The sequence below is a fragment of the Acanthopagrus latus genome, chromosome 4 (assembly GCF_904848185.1).
Source record: "Acanthopagrus latus isolate v.2019 chromosome 4, fAcaLat1.1, whole genome shotgun sequence".
In the NCBI taxonomy this organism is placed as follows: domain Eukaryota; kingdom Metazoa; phylum Chordata; class Actinopteri; order Spariformes; family Sparidae; genus Acanthopagrus; species Acanthopagrus latus.
In genome coordinates this window covers 19182482-19204566 of record NC_051042.1, presented here as the reverse complement: position 1 = coordinate 19204566, position 22085 = coordinate 19182482, and the positions used below count along the sequence as shown (strand labels likewise).

The following is a 22085-nucleotide window of genomic DNA, read 5'->3' as shown; positions in this document are numbered from 1 at the left end:
TAAATAAATGAATAGATAAATGGTAAAACATTAAAATGGGAGACTTATTTAATGAATGTAAATATTAACCAACTAATTTATGAATTGAGACATAAAATTATATTTCTGCTTTATTTACTACTACTACTACTACTACTACTACTACTACTACTACTACTACTAATAATAATAATAATAATAATAATAAACATTTTTTTTCTATTTAATTTACTAATTGTTTGATTAATTGATTGATTTACGCATTCATTTTGATTTACTTTTCTTTTTGCATTTCATAAGATAATACAAAAGTAAAAACGAATATATGAATAAACAAAGTGGTTAAACAAATGAGAAAGCAGGTAAATTGAGAAACTAATACAAAGGTAAATTTATGTTTAGTATTATTCTGGTTTATTTGATGAGATTTTTTGGCAGCATCACTCCTCAGTGACATAAACGCTAATACAGATATCTTTGATAGGCCAGCTGCACTCAACAATTTCTCTGTCATATTTGAAAAACAGTTTTTCAGGTCAATCCTTGATACGTTGTTTAAGTTGGGACTTGAATGAGTAGATCAACTCTGAAGAGTCACCATATTGTTTTGTTTGCTTGATGTCTGCAGGGATCACATGCGATGTCCAGCGAGTGTATTCACAACTTAAGTTCATCCAGAGACAGACTGACCAGACTCCTGATGAGGCCGCACAGCTGGAGGAAGACATTCACAAAGTTATTGATCAAATCCAGTCTTTGTCCGGTGGAAGTGAGGATAAACGCAGCTTCAGCGCCTCGACTCCAGCAGAGGACTTTGACTTACACGCATATTACAATGCCATGGGTAACGTGTACGCTCTCTTTCAACCACTGCTGAGAGAAGGATTTGTAGATGACCTCCCCAGAACTGTCATCTGTATTCTGTCTGGGAGGCAGGACTGTGGACTGGTGGCAGAACTGACAAAGACCGTGTCTCTGGAGGTGGTCCGGCCGCTGCTGATGTTTGTGTCGTCCCTGAGATCCCAGACGTGCTCTTCCCTGAACGGAGACGGAGACTCCAGCAGCTTCCTCAGGGCCTACCTCAGGACGGGAGAATCAACGTCAGCAGCGTTTAGTGGTCTTCAGGAGATGTTCATAAATATACTGTCCAGTCTCCCCCTCTCTGGGAACTTGCTGAACGTCGTCAGCCGCCTCGTGGACTCGGCTGTGACGTACGTCTCAAAGTTCATGGCATCGTTCCTCCAAGTGCCGATGGACTACATCAAAATAGCTTTACAGTTTGGAATCAGAATACCATCTTTAGATGGAAGAGAGGACTGTGAGCAAGGTAAATGTGGCTTTTCATTAACCCTTTTTTAAACTGTCCTGTATAAAACACAGTTTATGACATATTCTTTATATTAATTAAATTGTTTTACCACTCGTTCTGCAGGAGATCTCAAGCAGCTCATTATGTGGTAAGTCACTGATTGAATTCACATAAACCCTTATTTTTTTACATATTAAATCTGCTCTGTGGACTCTTTGACCACTAGTGGCGCTATAGAACAATGTTTCTGTGATTGTGGTTGCAATTCAAGTCTCATAGTATGTAAGCTTACGAGGAAACAACCTTACTTCTCACTAGATTTGTTACCTCAATAAACTAATGAGTTTATGCTCTCAATCATCAATTTCAGTTCCTCTTCAACAGAGCGTGATGCTCATTTAGTGAATTATGGTCCCATTTAGAGGAACACGGGGCATGCTTTAGGGTGTGGCTACCTTGCCATCGTGGTCTTTCCTCGGGTTCTTACTCAGGTTCAATCAAGCCATCCTCTCGTCTAAACATGGTCACTTCTGGCCCCCCAAAACCGAGATGGCAACGGCCGTAAACTCAAGCTCCTTTAATAACATCATCTCTGTCTGTGCGCATGTTTTGAAAATGTTATTGGAGAATCTGTAATAATGATCAAATGTCTGTTTTGTTTAGGGGGGTGAACCACAATGTGAGCTGGTCCTTTGGTCCCTCCATCATTGACATCCTTCTTGAAATCTTCCTGGCACCTGAACAGCCTCTGTGCACATATCCGGGGCCGGAGTGCCAGACTCCCACCATCCCTTTCCAACGCAGCCTCTCGGAGGACACTGATAACGACCACGACGTCATGCTAAAGTGTGATCGCAACAACCTGGCCAGGTTCAACGACACACTGTGTGCGAACATGGGTTCAGGAGCCGGGCGCTCACCGTCTGTGCACACTCTTTGCGAGGCGCTAAAGTCCCTCAGCCCGAACCAGATAGAGCAGGTGTGGAGCAACATGTGTTATGTTATTCAAGCACTGGTGTCTCCACTCCTCAGCAGGTCACCCGACTGCAGTGTTGGGCTCACACATCCTTCCCCGGCCGTCCCCCCTCCCTCTGAGAACCTCCTTCATCGAGCAGCCAGAGAAGCCTCCAACCTCAAACAGCTCGCCTGCAATTACAACACCTGGTTAGAAGAGCAGGCAGTGGACGCTGTCCTCGTGTCGCTGTGCAGCGACAATGAGCGTGAGGAGTTTGTGAAGCAGGTGTGTAACAATGCTTTATTGATGAGGAGGCTGCTGTCTGATAAGATGAACAGCTGGCTGTATGGATACTGTGGGAACTCCTCCGTAGACCCTGGTTACATGGTGAGCCAGTTCTGCATCTATGAGCAGTGGATTGACCAGCCATCAGTCCCCGTAGACCCCGCCTTACTGGAGTTCTGCATGAGTCTGGACAGCCCTCGACTGAACAAGCTCATCTGTGAGCACACTGGATTCTTCATTCTTTTATTCTCCAACCCTGAAAATTTGAGGTTCATGCCTAACTGCACAGTCTTTCCCCCTCCAGCACCACTCCCCGACATGGACTCATCTATGTTAGAGTCTTGTCGTTACTCAGAGTGGCACGACGTGACACAGATCACCACGGACGTTTTGACTCAGTGCGTCCGCCTCGATAACAGCGGTTTCACTCAAGAGGTTTGTTCTAACAAAACCTTTCTGAATGCTCTGCTGGGTAACCAGGCAAACGCCTGGCTCGACAATCACTGCAACTCCTCTCTCAGCCTCTTGCCCTCTGAGCCCACGCAGCCCTTCAGCATCACAGACTGGTGTGACTACCACACGTGGGGGGAACGGCAGGTGGACAGTTCAGTGATCGGCCTCTGCTGGCAGTCCGATCAGCTCGCGTTCCAGAAGAACGTCTGCTGCAAAGCGTCTGTGTTTGAAAAACTGTTGCAAGACCCTCAAAACAAATGGCTGACGTCAGTCTGCACGGACATTAAAGAAATAGAGGAAACAGCCATGTTACCTCAGGTGAGCATTTTACCTGGATGACATTGATTTGTGCATCCAAGGTCTTATCAACATGTATATGGAAAACAGAAACTGCCAAAATAAAAAATAGATAAAGAAATAGTGGCTCAATAAATGCACCACAAACAAAACTAAAATTAAATGAAGACATTCATTGATTTTTCTGTTTTAGTCAGCCCATGTATTTATTTCTCTTTTTATTTATGTATTATTTTATGAAATGCAAAACGTAAAGTGTCCAGAAATAAATGTATAAATTAAAATAAATACATTAAAATGAGAAAGCAACTAGAAGCAAATTAAAACAGACATGTCAATTTCTGTCACATTATACAAATTAGTATTATTAATTGATTTTTGGTGATAATTTGAGCAGTTTCAGTCCTCCATACTTTTAAAAAATGTAAATATATGTATTACACACTAAGAATTCAAAACTGTATATAAGCAAATGCACACTGTAAGATAACTGTTAAGTTTTCATCATGCAGTCACCAATATCCACTCATGATGGATACAATATGCAACAAAATCCTTCAGGCAGCACTATGAATCGCTAGAGGGGGTTGATGGTAAACTTGGTTACATAAAACAAGTTAAACTTTACATTCTGCTCCTGTCTTCACAATCATGTGCCCTCTAGGTGTGTAAGTACTCTGAGTGGACCCGTCCCATCATCGTGGACATGACTGAACTGGCTCTCTGCGCTGAGAATGACCCACTTAACTTTACCACCAAAGTCTGCACCAATGATACCGTCCTCCAGAACCTGTTGGCCAATCAGGACAACACCTGGTTAATACAGCACTGTGCCAACCATTCAGATCCAGGGGTATCTCCTGGCGGAGATGAGGGAGAAGGAGGAGGCTTGACTGGGTTCAACCCTGCTGAGCAGTGCCAGTACTCCAGCTGGACCATCTCTGTCCCAGACGCAGCCCTGCTGACCCTCTGCTGGGAGCAAGACCAGACCAATTTCATCTACTCTATCTGCCCCAACGCTGGTCTTCTCTTTTTGCTATCCCAGGAGCCATCTAGTAAGTGGGTGGGCAGCACGTGTAACACCTACACCAACTACACCACCACTACTAACAACAACAGCAGCAGCACCACTGCAGATCCAGATGCGTGCCTGGCCAGAGACCTGGTGAAGCGTTTCAACTGGTCCTGCTCAGCTGACCTCACCCGTGCCTGCCAGCCCGGGGCCAGTCAGAACATGGCCCTGCAGATGATGGTGCGCTGCTGGGTGGAGAGTCTAAGGTCCAGGGTCGAGGATCTGCTGTCTCCACCTGTGACCACAGTGTTGGAGCAGGCGGTCAGCACCACTGTGGTGATCCTGTTGGCCCTGGAGGAGGTCCAGAACACCTCGCTGCACGTCACCGAGAACATCAGGCTGAGTGTGTTGACCACTGTCGTCCAGTATCTCGATAGGGAGACCAACTTTGACAAAAAGAGGGTCCTGCTGCAGTGCTTTGGGGTGGGTGCTGTGATTGTGCAGTCACTGTTTTACATGAAAAGTACCTTACTATCAGTGGAGGAGAAAGTTTTTAGTTGCTTTAATCTGACTCACTATTACAATTAAAAGTCAGGGCTTAAAGGAAAAATTCACCCAATGATTAAAAGTCACTGTCACATGTAGTCACGCTTAATTCTGGAGCTTCACAGCAAAACAGAGTTGCAGCTGCAGATGGAGACTTGAACAAAAACACTGTTTTGGTGTGAAACTACAAAAAATGGTTTGTGGAATACAAAACGTCACCCAGATTTAGGGCATGCATTTATAAGAACTCAGTTTTCATCATTGAATCAGCTTATCCTTCAAATAAAATCATTATTAAATAAATGTACCTAAATGATAAGTAAAGATATGTATATTTAGGGATAGTGATACTGATAAATTAAATGGACTTGCATTTCTATTACGCTATTCTGGTCTTCACACACATTCATACATCTGTCATGCGAGGTTGCAACCTCCTCATCAGGAGCAATTTGGTTTAGCGTCCTGCACGTGGATACTTCAGCATTTAGCCGGGGAGCTGAACCACCAACCTTACAATTACTAGACAACCCGCTCTATTTTGTGAGCTACAGCCGCCTCTATTAAGTGGAAGTAGTTTTTAGATTTGAACTTTTTTTTTGTATAATACTATTAGGCAGTTTAATGTATACTAATGCATCTTATTGCATAATGTTTTGTAGAGAATAACAGAGTAGGATGAAATGGAAAACTCAGTGCCTCAAATTTGTACTTGAATACAGTTATTGAGTAAATGTGCTGTAGCAGAAAACACTCCAACCTCATGTTCTGTTAGACTAAATGAATGAACAGGAATCTGTCGGCCAGTGAAAATGAGCAACTGAGTATATTTTAACACATTCTTGTAAAGTAATTCTGAAGGTTAATCAGAGCATCGTGTGAATAGAGATGCTCCTTCATCTTTTATTCATGCAGGCTCAATCAGTTCCTGTGTAGAACAATTCATTGACTTTACAGTTTATCTCATTATTCATCCATATCAGTTACCATCAGTGTGTCACTGTATAGCCACTGACCTCGGGGGTACAGCCGGCCTACAGCTGGTGTGCGGTGACACTCCTGTCATCGATATCGCCATAATGGACGTCTTCCTCTTTGTGTAATCTCTACTGGCTTACACTTGATTTGACAATTACAATAATGTGTCAAAACAGACGACCAGATTCCACAATCCACCTGTTAACCACCCTGTGTGTGTGTGCTTCTTCTGCAGAGAGTCTTAACCAGCTTGATGCAGACAGCGAGAGACGTGACCAGCGATGAATTCTTCGTCATCAAGGTGACTTAAACCACAGCATGTAACTCCTGCCACCAGGGGTCCCTCAGTAAAAACAGTGAAAACAGAAAAGATGTAGTTTGAAGAAAGTTGTGAGGAAGAGCGGGATCATGGGAGTTGTGTTCATTTGTTAAAACCACTATTGCCCACTATTGTGAAATATTTAGCATCTGCCAGATTTATTGGCTCAAAATTTGGGGTACACATTCATGTTGACCAAGTATAACTTCCAAACAGCTATTAGAAGTATCGTCTTGAAATGTGGTGCACACGTTCATGTTCCCCTGTGGATGAACTGTACGTACTGAACAATGTGAAAACAAGTCAACATAGCCACATCTTGTGCTGAAACATCTGCTTCACTCACCAGCAAAAAAGTGACTGGCTAGTAAAACATTTACCAGCCATTTGGGTGGTGAACAAAAAAGTACATTTTGCACACTGCTAACAAGTGAATGTACAGTGATGAGCAAGGTAGATAATCTAACTACCTGCTCGGCGTAAGCAAGTTAGCATGCAGACATTAGCATTCAGCTGAAAGCACGACTGTAGCCTCAAATTATTTGTCTTCACTGTCTTAGTTTATTTGTATTTATTTCTTCATGTCATCCCAGGAGTACTTCAATATACCGCTGAGCAACCTGAAGTCAGTGCTCAGTCCAGCTCACATCACCACCGTCAGACTCATCCTTCAGTATTACAGCAGGAACAAGGACAGTCTGCAGGTGAACATCCATCAGAAACATTTACCTTTTTTTCCCTTCTTTCTTCATGGCATACTTTGTCCGTCATACATTACACAAGATCGCATCCTTGCTGACACAGACCTGCTGTCTGCTTCTGTTGTCCAGCTGCCCAAACAGTACCTGTCCACCATGGTGTCAGTGCTGTTCCAGACCCACCTGGCGAAGGATGGCAGTCTCTTCCCGGAGCTGGCTCCTCTGCTGGCTGCGGCCACACCAAGTGACATCCAAGCTCTGCCCTCGCTGCAGAACAATGTAAATGTGTAAGTAACAGTCATTTCTGTTGACTCAGTACTCTTTACTAATGAGCACAACACATGTATTAATGATTATTCTGTCTGTTAACTGAACAAAAGTATTTCTCTGGTGCACTGGTGTGTGAATGATTAGGACTGTGTTTGATTTCTAAATGTCGCCCTTTTTAGTTACTGATGCTGTTTCAGTTTGTGAGGACAACACAGCTACTATTTTACTACAGCTTGTTTATTCAGTAATGGAAACATATATATTTCTGAGTGTTTTTTATTACTTCTTTGACATTGTAAATATAAAAAAATCTGAGTTTTAGCTTCCTCTACAAAGTGCCTTTTTTAGGATACACGTTTAAAGGTGCTATTAAACCTCAGACTAAAAGTGTTCCATGTCGACGAAGAGTTTTGTGCACAATCATGCAGTCTGTCTTTTCTACACACATCGTGTTTCCATCTGAACACAGTCCAGGTGTCAGGCTTCTGTGAGAAGTGATGTGTCATTGCACCTTGAAGTGCCAGAATATGCATTATACATGGAGAGTAAAGGAAACTGGTTCACTGACTAGATTTCAATCTAGAAAGGGCTTCTAATGTGCGTGTGTGAAGGTGTTTGCTGTTGATTCAACAAGAATGAGTAAGTGCAGAACATAATCACAAGACTGTCTGTGTTTTAAGTTTTTTTTTTTTTTTGCAGACAATGTGCACATGGAAAATAGTACAGAAAGTACCAAAAAACCCTACAAGAGATAGGTAGAATAACAATGACTAGAACAACCTCCCACCAGTGCTAAATGGTGTTCTTCAAAGGAAGAATTTGTAACAAGGCAGGTCACATTTATTTATAAAGCACAGAAATCACAAATCACATTGCCTCAGCGGGCTTTACAATCTGTACAGTGAGGAACACCCTCTCTCTTTAAACCCTATATCCGAGTCAGGAAAACTCCCCACAAGTTCCCGTAGCAGGGCAAAATAAAACCAACGAAGAACATCAAGTGGAGTCACAGAGGAGGGAGCCCTCTCACAGAACGAACAGAACATGTAATAGATTTCACATGTATAGAATAGAGCAATAACATCTCACATGGTACACAGCTTACAGTTACAAAACAAACCATGTAAGTAGACCATGGGATGTGCAGTATATGAAGAATGTGATTTCAGGAGGTCAACAAGGTGAATTACTGGACCGATGTTGGAGCCACCTGGCCATCAGCTTAGCTTAGCACTGAGACTGGAATTAGAGGGAAACAGATACTGTTTCTGTCCACAAGTTCACAGCAGTCCCGTACGTAACCCCTGGTAAAAACCACATACTGTCATCTTCACATTTAGGTTTTTTAAGGATTATACAAAAAAGATATAACATGCTGATTAGTGAACTTAAAATGTCAAACAATTCTTTTATTATTTGTACCTGGTTTAGATTTCCCCAAATCTCCCACGATGTTAATTCTTTCAAAGCAAATATTTAACTATTTGTTACAAAGCAGCAGTTCCAGTACCTTACAAAACAAATTTTAGTTATTTTATTTTTTATTTTACATTTTTGCTAGGAGGGACACCATCAACAGAAACTTGCGGCACATGACTCTGGACCAGCGGCAGGCGTTCGGCTCGTGGTTCAGCAAAGCTCTGCCCCCGTCCGACATCATCAGAGGTCATCAATCACTCATAAGGGACACTGGAAACCTGATTGCCTACCTGCCCTTCCACAACTTCCAGCACCTCTCACCTGCTCAGGTAACAGCCCTCTGAGCTCTGACACCTGGCCGCGAAACCCGAGAAGCCAGCACTCTGTCAGTTCGATTAGCCGCCGGGCACAGCGGAGCGACTCGTCACATACTGGTCAACTGAAAGCACAGACAGCCTCTTCTTTCTCTGTCACCACCAGTGTGTGTAGCTAATGTTCAATGAGAAAAGATAGGAGCACATGAATTAAGGATGACTTGAAGATGAAGGGGTCACCGACCTTTCAGCGCTCAGCCACGAGTTTAAAAAAAACAAAAAAAAAAACAGCTGTTTTTACACTTTTGCTTTTGTAAGAAGTAGATAGACAAGGTTGTATTATTATATTGTATATCATGAGCTTTAGAGGTTTTCTTTTTTTGTTGTTGTTTTTTTACATTTACCTTTGATCATATCCAGGCTAGTTGTTTCCCCCTGTTTCCAGTCTTTGCACTAAGCTGAGCTAACCAGCTGTTGGGGAGTAGCTTCATATTCAACGTATAGACATAAGAGTGGTATTAATCTTTTTTTTTTTTTGATTCTCTACAAGGAAGTGCATAAGTATATTCACCAAAAGGTCAAACTGTCCCTTCAAAGGTTTCCTCTCTGTCCGACCTGCGTCAGTAAATGTTGAATGCTAACCTCACAGGAGGGCAAATATCCATTTTCTTTTCCCACGCATGAGTTCATGATCCTGGTGGGGGTGAACACAGATGCACTGTCTCTTCTATCATATCTTGGGAATACTGGTGAATATTGTTGAGCATGTTGTTGCCACATTCATTTGATAGCGCTCACATTTAAAAAAAACATCTGCTGACAGAAATGTTATCATTGCCGTATTCTGTCATTCATATTCTCCACAGCTGTTGGACGGGCTGGATGTGTTGCAGAGAAACACCCTCACTTCTCTCAAGCAGGAGTTCATCGCTCACAGCGTCATCGGCATCTACAGAAACCTGACGGCTCAGGACTTTACCAGGTTAGGGATGGCTGTGGAGGCCATTTGTATTTGTATGTTGCTTCATTTGCACATTTGCTATGAAGTTACTTGAATGTATAAGATATTGTGCTGTGTAATATACATTATACTACACAATATTATCAATTCTTAACTTCCTAATTCTCTGTGACCAAATTATAGGAAAAAATACATTAAAATTATGAATAGAATTAAATATTTTTTTTAGTTTTTAGTTAATTTCTGAAGGTTTTAAACTTAAATTCTTATATAAGTGTTGAATCTAGAGATCCAGCAGCAACATCTACTGAAGAGGTTACTGTGAAATGTACCAGTGTACCAGTGGAATGGCTTTGTATTTTGCTTTATTTATTAAATATAGGGTTTTTGTTTTTTTTGTTTTTTGTTTTTTTGCAAAGAAATCTTGTTACATGTTGTTACATCAGTGTTTTTAATTGTAGGCTGGGTGCTATCTCGTGCCTGGCAGACCCAGAGGACCTGCTCGTGTACAAAGACACCGAGGCGTTCAGAGTCATCAGGGACATCGTCATGAACTGCACACGAGAGGGACTGAGTCTGCCCAGCAGTCTGGTAGGAGCAGAAACATGTGGTTTCTTCACTGTGTGCTTTCACATTGAAGGAGCATTTACAATATATTTATGCTGTCTCTGTGCTTGTTGTGAACTTTTTGTCCAGTTTTCCAGTTTGCTACTGAACAACACAGAGTTGAAGATCCCCTCCTCGCTCAGTCCTGGTCGCCTGGCAGAGTTCGCCCCCCTCCTGCCTGCGCTGGGTGTGCCTTTCCTGCAGGATCTCACGCCATCGCAGCTGCTCGATGCCCTCCCGGCGCTCAGCTCTGTTTCATTCAGCCCTGCACAGGTAGAGGAGCTAACTCCACCTGTCATTTTCAGTGGAAGACGTAGTAGAAATCATCTACAGCTGTTATTCAACACACACAGTTTTTTTTTTCACAAGTGAGTGAGCAAAATAAATGAGTGAGGGATGTTTAGTCGGTCCCTTTCACTGCATAAGCACCTATTTTGTTGGACATGGTTGGGTTTCCTGGCAGATGGTGCTTGTGGGCCTGAGGAACAGCTGACAGGCAGTCGTTCCTCAGCACATTGACCCCTGAGGTGAGATGGCTCATGAGGGTCTTGAGCTATCATCTAAACTGCAGCCTTTTACTTTCACCTCAGCCTCACAGCTGTCATCCTGCTATCATTCTGTGTCACTCAGAGTCTCGGGAGAATTCATTTCTTCAGGCCTGTGGTTGTTTTTCAGGTCTATTTTGGCAAAAATGTTGTGTATCAGTCAGAATCAACACTTTGTTTGTTATCCCTTTGCCGTGTGTTTTTCAGGCCGCCGTGATTGTCGACAAGATGTCCTCGATTAACTCTGTGAGTCTTTTGTAAACTCCCCGCACAGTGAATTCAGTATGGAGATCGCTCTCTGCACACTCACACCTTCTTCCCCTCCGCCCAGCTGACCGCTCCAGGCCAGCTGCAGGAGCTCGGCCCCCTCATAGTGGGAATGAAGACGGAGACCTTGTTGTCGCTGACCTCTGACAGGCTGCTGTCGTCCCTGCCTGCCATGGCCCAACACATGCCTAGCCACTGCTCGCCACAAGCCAACGCTGTCTCCACCAAATTATGGGTACAACACACACACACTGACAGCGGATTTGTCGATAAATCAAAATGTAATCTTTAGAATTGGTGTACATGGATACAAATGTGCCATTTTAAACTTGTGCTTGTGTTCCCAAACAAATGGACAATTGCTTCCTGTGTCCACAAATCCAATACTCAATTTCCCAGAGCCCAAAATGTCAGCATCAGATGGCTTCTTTTGTCCCTTCAGACCAAAACCCCAAAACTCTCCATTTACAATCATAAATTACAAAGGACAGAAGCAAAAGTAGGACACTTATGCTTGAAAAAAGATGAAAAAGATTAATTCATTTTCAAAATAATTGTCAATTAATTTTCTCTAAATCAATCGTTGAAGCTGTAGTAAATGCAGAATTTAACTGAATAATTGCCACTTCAGAGTTAAAAGAATTATGTTTCTGACATTTTCTTATCAGTTATGTGGGTTTTTTCATCTGTAGTTGACAGCTGCAGGATTTGTCCTTGTGTTGTCTTCCCTCCGTTCTGACCAGGGCTTCCCAGAAGTGGTTGGCTGGCTGGATGAAGTGGAGCCTTTGCTCTACTGCACACCTCTGCTCAGCGTCAAGCCCAGGACTCGTCCGCTTGTGAACATCACTGCTGCATTTACGAAACCCTGGAACACTCAGCAGGTAAAGCGTCACGCAGACCTTCCTCCAGACCTGAGATTTGTGTTGATGGTGACAGTGGTGTTGCACTCAGAAACTGTGGGGGGCACCAAATCGCACAATATCCCAGTTTCTACAAAATGTTGCTTCATTGGTCACGATTATGAAAAGTTAGTGATGTCAGCAAGGAAGAGGATGAGTGTAAATATACAGAGTAGCAGAGACTAAAATAAAAATGTAATTTTGGACTATGCCATCAAGTCTTTTAATCGGTTCACAAACCCTGAGAGTCGTGACTTTTACTCCATGTCATAGTCTCTTTGTACTTCCTCTGATTAAAGATGCTTCCTCTGTTCATCATGAGAAGGTTTGTATGACAGTGTCTTGATTAACTGCTAAATTATTGAGCGGGGGAAGCAAAAGCAGAGGCGTCATCATCGCTGACACTGTGAATGGACAAAAAAAAAAAAAAAAAAAATCCTCGTATCAGATTGCCCTCGTCTCTGATCACAGAAGAACCTGCGTAAACCACCATGTTACAGCAAACACATGACACAACCTTTTCACATTGTTCCTCTCCAGGCTAAAGCAATTTTCAAAGAGGTTCTTGATGCTAAACCAAACTTAATCACCCAAGATTTTCTGTAAGTACAGCACATGTCTGCAATGAATTTGTCATGTTTTTTTCTCTTTCTTCTTTTCTTTCTATGTGCTTGTACTGACACTGCTCTCTTCCTGTAAATCAGGAGTCTGGGAACTGTTGGTCAGGGCATGAGCTGCCAAGTGTTGCAGGAACGTCTTCGGGCAGACTCATCGCTTTCCTCAGTGAGAAGAATCGTGGCCTTCCTCAGACAGCAGCCTCGTCCTCTTCACACCTCACTGGTAAACTGTTTTAAATCAAAGCCGTTCTGCCATCTGTAACGCTGAGTGATATGTGTCAGCCCGTATGGCTTTTGTCACGTGTCTTTGTTCTTCCGGACAGAAAAACTGTGTGATCGAGGAGCTGTATCAGTTTGAGTTCTTCCCTGACCTGCTCAAAGATCTCGGGGCTGAGATCGCCCTCTCCATGCCGTAAGTCAGAAGTTGGTCGTTACTCCACTATGAGGGAAGATGTAATTTCATTATGAGTAGAGAAGAACTGTTTGTCACTGATTTTCTACGTTCTTTTCTTATGAAAGATAAGATGGATCTATAATAGTGAAACATATCGCAACATAAATTCATTGTTCCCGTGTGTCCTTGTGGTCTCCTGCAGGGTGAGCACCATTAAGAAGTTTCCAACAGATACGATGAACACTCTGAGGAAGGTAATCATTTCGGACCAGTTTCTCATGCTGTCCAGAACAAAACAGGAGCTGCTGGTGGACAAAATGGTGCAGAGGATGGTGAGTTAGAGCGACGCTGTGTTGCCTATCATAAAAAGTTAAAAAAGGAGAGTTGTCATGTCGGTTTTGTGGATCCTCTCTCTCTGCAGGGTATGTATACAGGGGTGTTCACCGAGGAGGAGTTTCGCTCACTGGGCATGATGGCGCCGTTTGTGGTGGATGAGGTTTTCATTCAGCTGGACCGCCGCTTCTTCATCAACAACCTGGACTTCCTGCGGGGGCTCTGCTACAGCAGCACGAAGATGGACATCGTGGCTCGCATCCTAGAAGAACCTGCTGTCTTCGGGTAACATGACTACCTCAAGATGAAGGCTTTAACCACTGTGGCCGATAAGATCCATTATTCTGACGCTCCATCAATTATGCAATCACATATGCTTGATATGAGTCTGATTAATAGTAGGAAAAGTTAAGTTAAAGGCATACAATCTAAATAATAATAAATGCACATAATGAAAATAATGAAATAATATATAATAAATACAAATGAATAAAATAAAATAAATAAATAATTTTATACTTTTGAATATGAATTTGTAGTTCAACCATAATTTGCCCCAAAAAATAGCTTTAAAGGGGCGTGGGTTTGTTGTGAACATTTCTCTATGTACATAATGTTTTGCTATAATGAGAATTGAGCAATTCAACTTATTTCACATTCTCTCTCGGAGAAAATCTGCCACCAAATGACACGTTTCACATCTGAGTAAAAGTGTGGTTGTGGGATTTCCTCAGCCTATCTGTACGTGGGAAAACATGACAATTATAAACAAAATATTTAAAGGAGAGGTTTCATCAGACAAAAGCTCTTTGCGTACCAGGTATCCACACAGCAGGAAACGCGTGGAAAGATGATGAAGTGTTCTTGTGTTTCCTCACAGCCCGGTCAAGAACTGGAACCAGACAACACTGAGCCAGGTGGACCGCTTCCTCTTCTTCCTGCCTAACAACAGACTGCAGGAGATCTCCCTGGTCAGTCGGTTTACTGCTGTGTTTTATCTGTTCTTTGTTGTATCTTAATTGCTTCTCCGGTTAAACACGTTAAACTTGGAGCTGCAACAGATTCTAGAAATTCACAGTGAGGTGTTGGGATTGTTACCTGATGCCACGACAGGTTAGGCCAACAAAGGCTGTAAATAAATCCTTCAGGTGTCACATCTCCAGCAGGTGTCACGGATCCGGTGGTGAAGGTCTTGTTTTCCAGTAAACCGTGTGTGTGTGTGTGTATTAGTGTCTCTACATGAGCATGTTCATGTTCCACAGGCGCTGATGACTGTGGGCCGTATAGAGAAGTTGTTTATTAGCCAGCGACGGTGGGAGCGTGGGGATGTGGGGATCCACTGCTCGGACGAGAGCGAGAGGAGGAGGATTTTTGAGAAGCAGCAGTTTGTTCTTCAGTTTTTCCTGGGCTTCCTCAAAATACATCCCACATCACGTGAGCAGCGCTTTGTTCCTAATATCTCTGCAGCACCCCCACTGGCTCTCTGCAAAGGAAGAGTTTGACATTCAGGGGAAAAACAGGAGAACCTTTAAGAACATAAACAGTTTGTCATCACAGTAATGGACTGATATTTTGGGAAGTATGCATATTAGTTGTGTTGCAAGTCTACAGCCAAGAGCACACGTGCCAACCCCCCTTATTTTCCTGTGAGACTCCCAGTTTTCATTGCCTTCTCCTGGTTTCCTCCCTGGGTCACAATTCTCCTGTAATTTTACTGTTTTATGATCCATTTTCACACTTTTTATCCCTTTAGTCATCGCAGTCTGTTTCTTTTTCTCTGTCTCTGTTTCTGTCCCAGAGGGGTGAATTATTCTGCGGTCTTTCCTGAGAATTAAAAGTAGAACTAAATCTATTGCAATGCTGTTGCAGTGTACTTCTTTAACAGTCACCAGAATGAAGGGCACATGGCCTCTGAAACCCAAATATTTCCAGAGGACTCCCAGAGCCCTGCTATGGTTTCAAAATCTTCCCTGTTTTTTGGGGTCCCCAAGATTCAGCCCAGCACAAAGACCAGCATCAGTGGGAAACAGCTTACCTGGCTCACCCCATCAAAAAATGACAGCACCCGTGAAGCTCACTTATCAACATATTATAGCCTTTTCGATTTATCCGTGCCAAAACTGAGGGTAAAAACAAGTTGTGATTTTTCAGGATGCTCCATGTCCAATGTCCAAGTATTCCTTTAACGTACAGAATCACATCAACATGATTCAAATAAAATGTGAGACAAACATAAATATTTTTATTTACATTAGAAGCTGTCAATGTTCGATGCTTTACACCTCTCTCATTCCTTCATTTGTATGTTAAGACATTTGTGTTGATGTCCTTGCCAGCAACTCCGATGATTCCCACCTGTGAGATTCTACATACAACAGCTCCCTCAGCCTGGACCTCCAGCAGTCTGACAAGCATGTCCTCATCCGCCTTCACCAACTGTCTCGAGCTGATGGGTCGTGACCCGTTCTTCGCTTCCTACCAACGCAGCCAGGTGCTCAGCAGAGTCAAACAGGTGAGATTTCTGAGCATTTAACAACCCCATGTGTTTATTTTCCCCCTCAGTCCAGGTCTTGACACTGTGCGTCTGCTCTATCTTTCCTGGGTCCCTCTGGATTAACGTGTCAAGATATATGGTCCTGTCTCGTCCTTCTCCCAGTCTGTGATCTCTCAGCTGGGTGGAATAGCCACACAGCTGTCACTAGAGGAGCTGAGCAGCCTCCGACTGACTGAGCGGAGGAGTGTTGCTGCTCTGGGTTCTGTGAGTTCCTGGAGCAACAGACAGGTAACTGCTTCAGCCACAGTATGCTGTGTATGTTTAATCCACTAACAACATCACCTGCTGCACATATTTGGTCAAAACTGAGCCAAAGCCAAAAGCTGACATTTTTCACTTAGAATGTAAAAACATCTTAATTAGATGTTAGATGTTCTAGTAATCAGAACATTATCGCCGGGCACGTCTGTTTCAGCCGTTTCCTTGTTGTTTCTCAATTGATAAAGTAATAGCTAATCAGTAAGACCCGCATACACTTGTTTTATATCACACCTGTTTGATATGTCATGTCAGTAAATTAATGAGTCATACTGCTATGCTATCATATAATATGACACAGTATAGCTTCACACAACGCAACTCAAAGTTCTTTCGAGGGGCATTATATTACATTAACAGTATTTAAAAGACAATAAAAAATGTAGGAAGGCATCAAAATAAACACCAGAACTTTAGTAAGTGCAAAATAGAAAAAAATGAGCTAAATTAGAACAGGTTGTAAAAAGACAAGACAAAAGAAGTTACGTCTTAACTCATAACTCTTGTTTTCTCCCCAGCTGGCCGCCCTGTTCACCACCATATTAAACTCCACCAAGCTGAGTGTGAGCCAGTTCGACTCCAGCATGCTGGAGGCGATGGGACACATCGTCTGTGGAGCTAAAACCACGGAGATTCGTTTGTTCAATGCCGTAGAGTTCAGGTGAGCAGATGAAAACACGTCTTTATGCTGTCTATCTGTTCCCAGACGGTTGACACTTGAGTAATTCTGTGTCCTCCACCCTTGGTGCTGTGTCTCTCCCTGGTGGCTGCAGTAAGGCGGTGCTCTGGCTGGGTCAGCTGAGGCTGTCCTGCTCAGAGGAGCAGCTGCTGGTGCTTGTTGAACTTCTGACCCACAGTCTTGCTTTTGGACCCATAAGTTCATGGGGAACTGATGTTTTCATTGAGATCGGAGTTCTGGCAGGTATTGTGCATTGTCCTCGGCCAGTTTTCAAGATTTTCACATCTATAATCAGCAACAGATTTAAATTTTGTACCATTTTCGACAGCTGTATTAAATTTCATGATGCCACTCATTCAGTCAAATGTTGTGTGTGCTCACCACCTTCAGCTGGTCTCCCAGACATGGCTATGTCCGCCTTGGTTAAAGCACAAATTGAAGGAATCACACCTGAGGCTATCTCAATGATACCACCTGATAAATTTGCCGTAAGACTGTTTTTATTTCACATTTACATAAGCTCCTATGAGTCTGATTTTAGTGGTTTTATTGCTCTTGACAACCCTGTATCTTATCTTGTCTGTCCCCATATCTGTGTGTTGTGTCACTTCCTCCAGGTGGTGTTTCACCAGAGACAGATCAGTATGTTCTCCTATGAGCAGGCTGCAGCAGTGACTAAGGCACAGCTCGCTGCTATGACTGAACTTCAGAGGAGAGCGCTGGCGATGGTGCTGACACCCTGGGAGGACAGGCTGGCAGATTTTAGAGGTGAACCCCTGAAGTCTTCTAAACACTTATTTTCCACTGATAATTGTAAGGAAATTGTAAATCTAATTTAATACTAATGCTTCGTGAAGGCTCACATAAACAGACGAAACCATCACTTTAGCGCTAAATCCTAACATTACAGGGGATTTTCTTTATATGTTGGCCCTCTAAATTAAATGACTGTTACAGAGCAACTAAATCTGATAGTTTTAAGCTATGTGTAGGCTAACCTAGATGTTAAACAGTTCTGATTTTATCCACAGGGGCCGCCAGAATCAAGAAAAATGTTTTGTTTTTTTGGTAGCGACTCTTATTTTTTCTTGTTAACACATAGTTAGGTTTACATAGGGGGTATATGGGGAAGTTGTGTCCCAATTCCATACTAATATTGTACACTTCAGTATGTATAATATAATATAATATTCATAATATAGTTCATATGCTTAGATTCCAAATTTAGAAAACTATTGCCAAAATATCTGTAAAAAGAAAATGTGCTAATTGTATTTCCAAAAATGTAATTCTCTCTTTTATTTATTCTTTATTGTTCTCTTGTCTGAGATCATCCTGGAGCTGTTCCACAATCATCTGCAATTTGTTTTAATTTTTCCCAGCTGTAAGTAGCTCCTTGTCCTTCTTCTGCATCAGCATACTCAAAAATCGAGCTAATTAATAAATCATAGACATGATCATATGATCATCTATGAGCGCACTTAAATGAGTGATTTGTAAGAAATGGCCAGAATTTGAGTCTAAAACTTTAAAGAAATGAACTAACATTTGCACTACAAGAGTGTTAACGTTATGTCAAAGACATCTATGGGTAAAACTATGTGACGTTAGCATGCTAACCTGCTAGCCACAAAACCATCCTGTCTGATTATACCACGCTGTGCTGGCAAGAGAGTCAGCTGTCCCTGTCGTTTCAACTGGGAGATATATGCAGAAAAACACATCCATACACTTTCTGAATTCAAGTTTCTCTCTTGTATTTAACTAATATTAACTAAACTGCCTTGTTTACTCATCTTAAAATACGTCAGACTTGACATAAACTAAATAAATTCACCAACACAGTCTTGGTAAGAGTAAGCTGTGAAAATACTCCAGCTCGTCCCAACGTTTTCACAAGCCTCTCCAGTACCTGTCTGTCATGTCTTGTCATCCCTGATGTCATAGTTACAGTCAGAACTGCTGTAAATCACCTCCATACTTGCTGTGTTCCAGTTTTGTCTAGCAGTGTACACACACACACACACACACACACACACACACACACACACACACACACACACACACATACACACACATCAGGCTGCCAAATCTAGTTTAGCTAGACCCCATTGCCCTTGGTGACCCCCTTTTATCTGAGGTCCCAGTCCAGACAAACTTTAGAGCTGCTGGCCCCACAGCTGCGCCATGAGCTAAATAGCTAACAGTAGCTAGCTACTGCCAGGGATAGCTGACAAAGAGCAGCAGTTGTAAGATATTTGGTGATATGCTACCCCTGTGTTTTTGGATCTGCCTTTGAGTTCTGGCTGTATTCTTACACCTTCAAATCCCCTGTGTGTAATTTGTATCAAAGTTTTTGCTTGTTCAAGAGTGAGACTGTCCTGGTGAAAGCTGTGGAAAAGTGTTTTCTGCCCTTTATCATTATTATAATAATCTGTCACCAAACCATAAGTGTGAATGCATTTTATAAACATAAACCCTGGTTTGAGTAGTCTGTAGTTTGGAACTGGGACACATTATGACACACAATTGGGACGTTTACTAAACCACAGTTACATATATCTGCTTCATAAACTAGATTTGTGGAAACATTGCCTTTGTAAAAGTTACAGCAATCCTTGAATACTTATCTTGAGGGTGATTTTGAATGTCTTATATGTGCAGTATTTATAAAGATAAACAGACACAGTTCACTTGAGAGATTTATATCTTTTATGGCTCTGAAACACTGTTGTAATAGCACTACTAAACAACTACAGAAAGTGCAATGAAATACATTGTCTTACAGGGGTTTTTTTGTAATGATACAACAAAACAGATATTTCAGAGGGATCACATTCTGCATGGCTCTTCATTTGAATTGGCTTCACTGTGCTCCTGTAGGGAGGTCACTGGGGTTGGCCCTGAGCCACAGTCCGCTGTGTCTCTTCCTGGGACTGCTGATGTTGCTGATCGTCCTGCCCTGCCCTGATTTGATCTGCCCCGGCACATGACCCTACTCACCCCTGCTGGAGCAGGAGACACCTCCCTGCGCCCACGTAACAAAGATAATCTCTGATTTATCTGTGCAATATCATACCTCTTTTGAAATAAGCAGCACTTCAGGATTTCGATATACTGTATTTAATGACATTGTAATTTATTTTGTGCAACAATCACTTTGACAACGTTCAGCACTGGAGGAACCAAATATAAAGTTTAATTCAGAAAAGAGAAAAACAGCACAGTATCGACATATATTGTATCCACCACTCTAACCAACACCAACAGAATTATATTCATTATACTTGGATTATTTGTTTTATTTTTTGATAAACCCCTCTGCTGTCCCAATATATCCTTCTCAGGGACGTGACGCCATACCCAGCAAATCAACCCAAACACTTAAAAGCTTCTCTCTCTCTCTCTCTCTCTCTCTCTCTCTCTCTCTCTCTCTCTTTTTAATATCGTTATTATACTGCTGTTACTGCTGCATAGTGTTGCAAACCTACAAAGTGATTTATTTTTGTGAGATGATATCATATTTTTGTCAGAGTTAGAGCTGTAATGTTTGCTACATTTATACTGTATGTCTTGGTTAGATAATAAGTATATAATGCTCAACTTCTACTATTTTTGCTGTGAGTTTTGTATTGTTGTGCACACTCTCTGGTGTGATAAATATAGTTTAACTTATTAAAGTGAACCAATCTGCCTCTGATTGACCGCTTATTTATGTTTTTACTTTAGTACAGTGGAATTGTTTAAAACTATCTTATCATAGTTATTGTCAGTACATCACATCTGCATTTAAATGTTGTTCAATAGGATACCTTAGAAGAATAGAAAGATATAAAGACAAGATAAATGAGTACTTTTCATCAAGATGTTAAGAAACTATGTATATTTAAATGTACTTACATTTATTTGGATTGCAAAAAAAAAAAATCCTCAGATCTTGTTTATACCTTACATATGAAATTATAGTTTGTAATGTATAATATAACTTATTAGGTTTGGTCAATTAATGGCCTGGTTGATTATCAGATCTGATATTCAGCATTTTCATGGTCATTTTTTTTAATCCAATAAATAATAAGATACATGTATTTAACAATGCACTGCTTTGGCTCTGATGTAGCATGCAATTTGAAAAGTAACTAGTGACCACAGTTGTCCAATAAGAGTAGAAGAAATTTGCTTCCAAACAGTAGAGTGAACTGGAACAGTGGGAAATGTCTAGTAAAGTACAAATACCTCAAAATGTTTTACATATGTAGGTCTACAGGAGGATACTTCAGTAAATTTAGGCTACTTAGTTACATTCCATCACTGGAGGTCTACAAACTACTACAGGCAAGTGAAAGTATAGAGAAAAGAGACAGTATTAGGTTCAGTGGTAGATTTAAAGGGACAATATATAGTTTTTTGGAGAAGAATTTTAAACCTAGAATTTTACCATGAGGTAACAATACAAACTCAGAAATATGTATTTCTTCCATGTCTGAATAAATGAGCTGTTCTCAGAGGAAAATAAGGTCTTCAGAACACTGAAGCTACAAATGTGGCAAGGTCCGCCATATATAAACAAAGTAAAACAGTATGAGATTGTGCCGTCCTTTAAAGTAATAATCTTGAAGTTTTTCATGTAATTAAATATCTGTTAAGTCACGATCTATCGCAGGATGAGGTGAAACAGTGGTGACTGAGCCCTTGGCCCACTGATGAAAGCCCTTTGCATTTGCTGTGATACCAAAGATGTACACTGGGTGTCGGTGGCCACGTTCCCGGAAAATATCACAAGCGGCGCACAATTAGCGACAAGTTCACCCAGCAGTGGTTGGTCAGCCAGAGAGAGCAGGTGGTTCGCATCATAATGACCGGTATAAGTGAGCCTCACGTTAGACAACGGATAAATAACATGATGTTACTTTTATAGCAGTAAATAGCACATGTTATAAACTGCCGTCTCAGAGGACATCTTTCCCTTTTGCCTTCAAGCTGCCAACTGACTGAAGTCACACAGGCGACACCGGATCTCTACGAAGCAATGAGGTCCAAAAATACACCTGCAATTGCCCTTCCAGAAACCTCCAAGATTACCACTTTAAGGCCAACTTCTTTTCTTTTTTTTTTAATCATGTTTTTTTTAATGGTGT

General features: G+C 41.8%; 1 protein-coding gene across 1 annotated transcript; it reads left to right on the top strand.

Annotated features, from left to right (window-relative positions):
- The first annotated feature begins 597 nt into the window (after nucleotides 1-597).
- Nucleotides 598-21861, top strand: strc1 (stereocilin 1). The gene is made up of 28 exons (XM_037095387.1): nucleotides 598-1306; nucleotides 1412-1436; nucleotides 1952-3299; nucleotides 3943-4773; nucleotides 6050-6115; nucleotides 6727-6837; nucleotides 6964-7118; nucleotides 8663-8849; nucleotides 9701-9816; nucleotides 10257-10386; nucleotides 10492-10674; nucleotides 11154-11192; nucleotides 11278-11448; nucleotides 11957-12094; nucleotides 12653-12714; nucleotides 12817-12952; nucleotides 13053-13141; nucleotides 13326-13455; nucleotides 13545-13741; nucleotides 14337-14427; nucleotides 14719-14890; nucleotides 15793-15968; nucleotides 16083-16238; nucleotides 16787-16929; nucleotides 17042-17190; nucleotides 17338-17435; nucleotides 17565-17715; nucleotides 19831-21861. Exons 1-28 carry the CDS (start codon nucleotides 598-600, stop codon nucleotides 19938-19940), a joined length of 6069 nt encoding a protein of 2022 aa, XP_036951282.1. The 3' UTR covers nucleotides 19941-21861.
- Nucleotides 21862-22085: the final 224 nt, after the last annotated feature.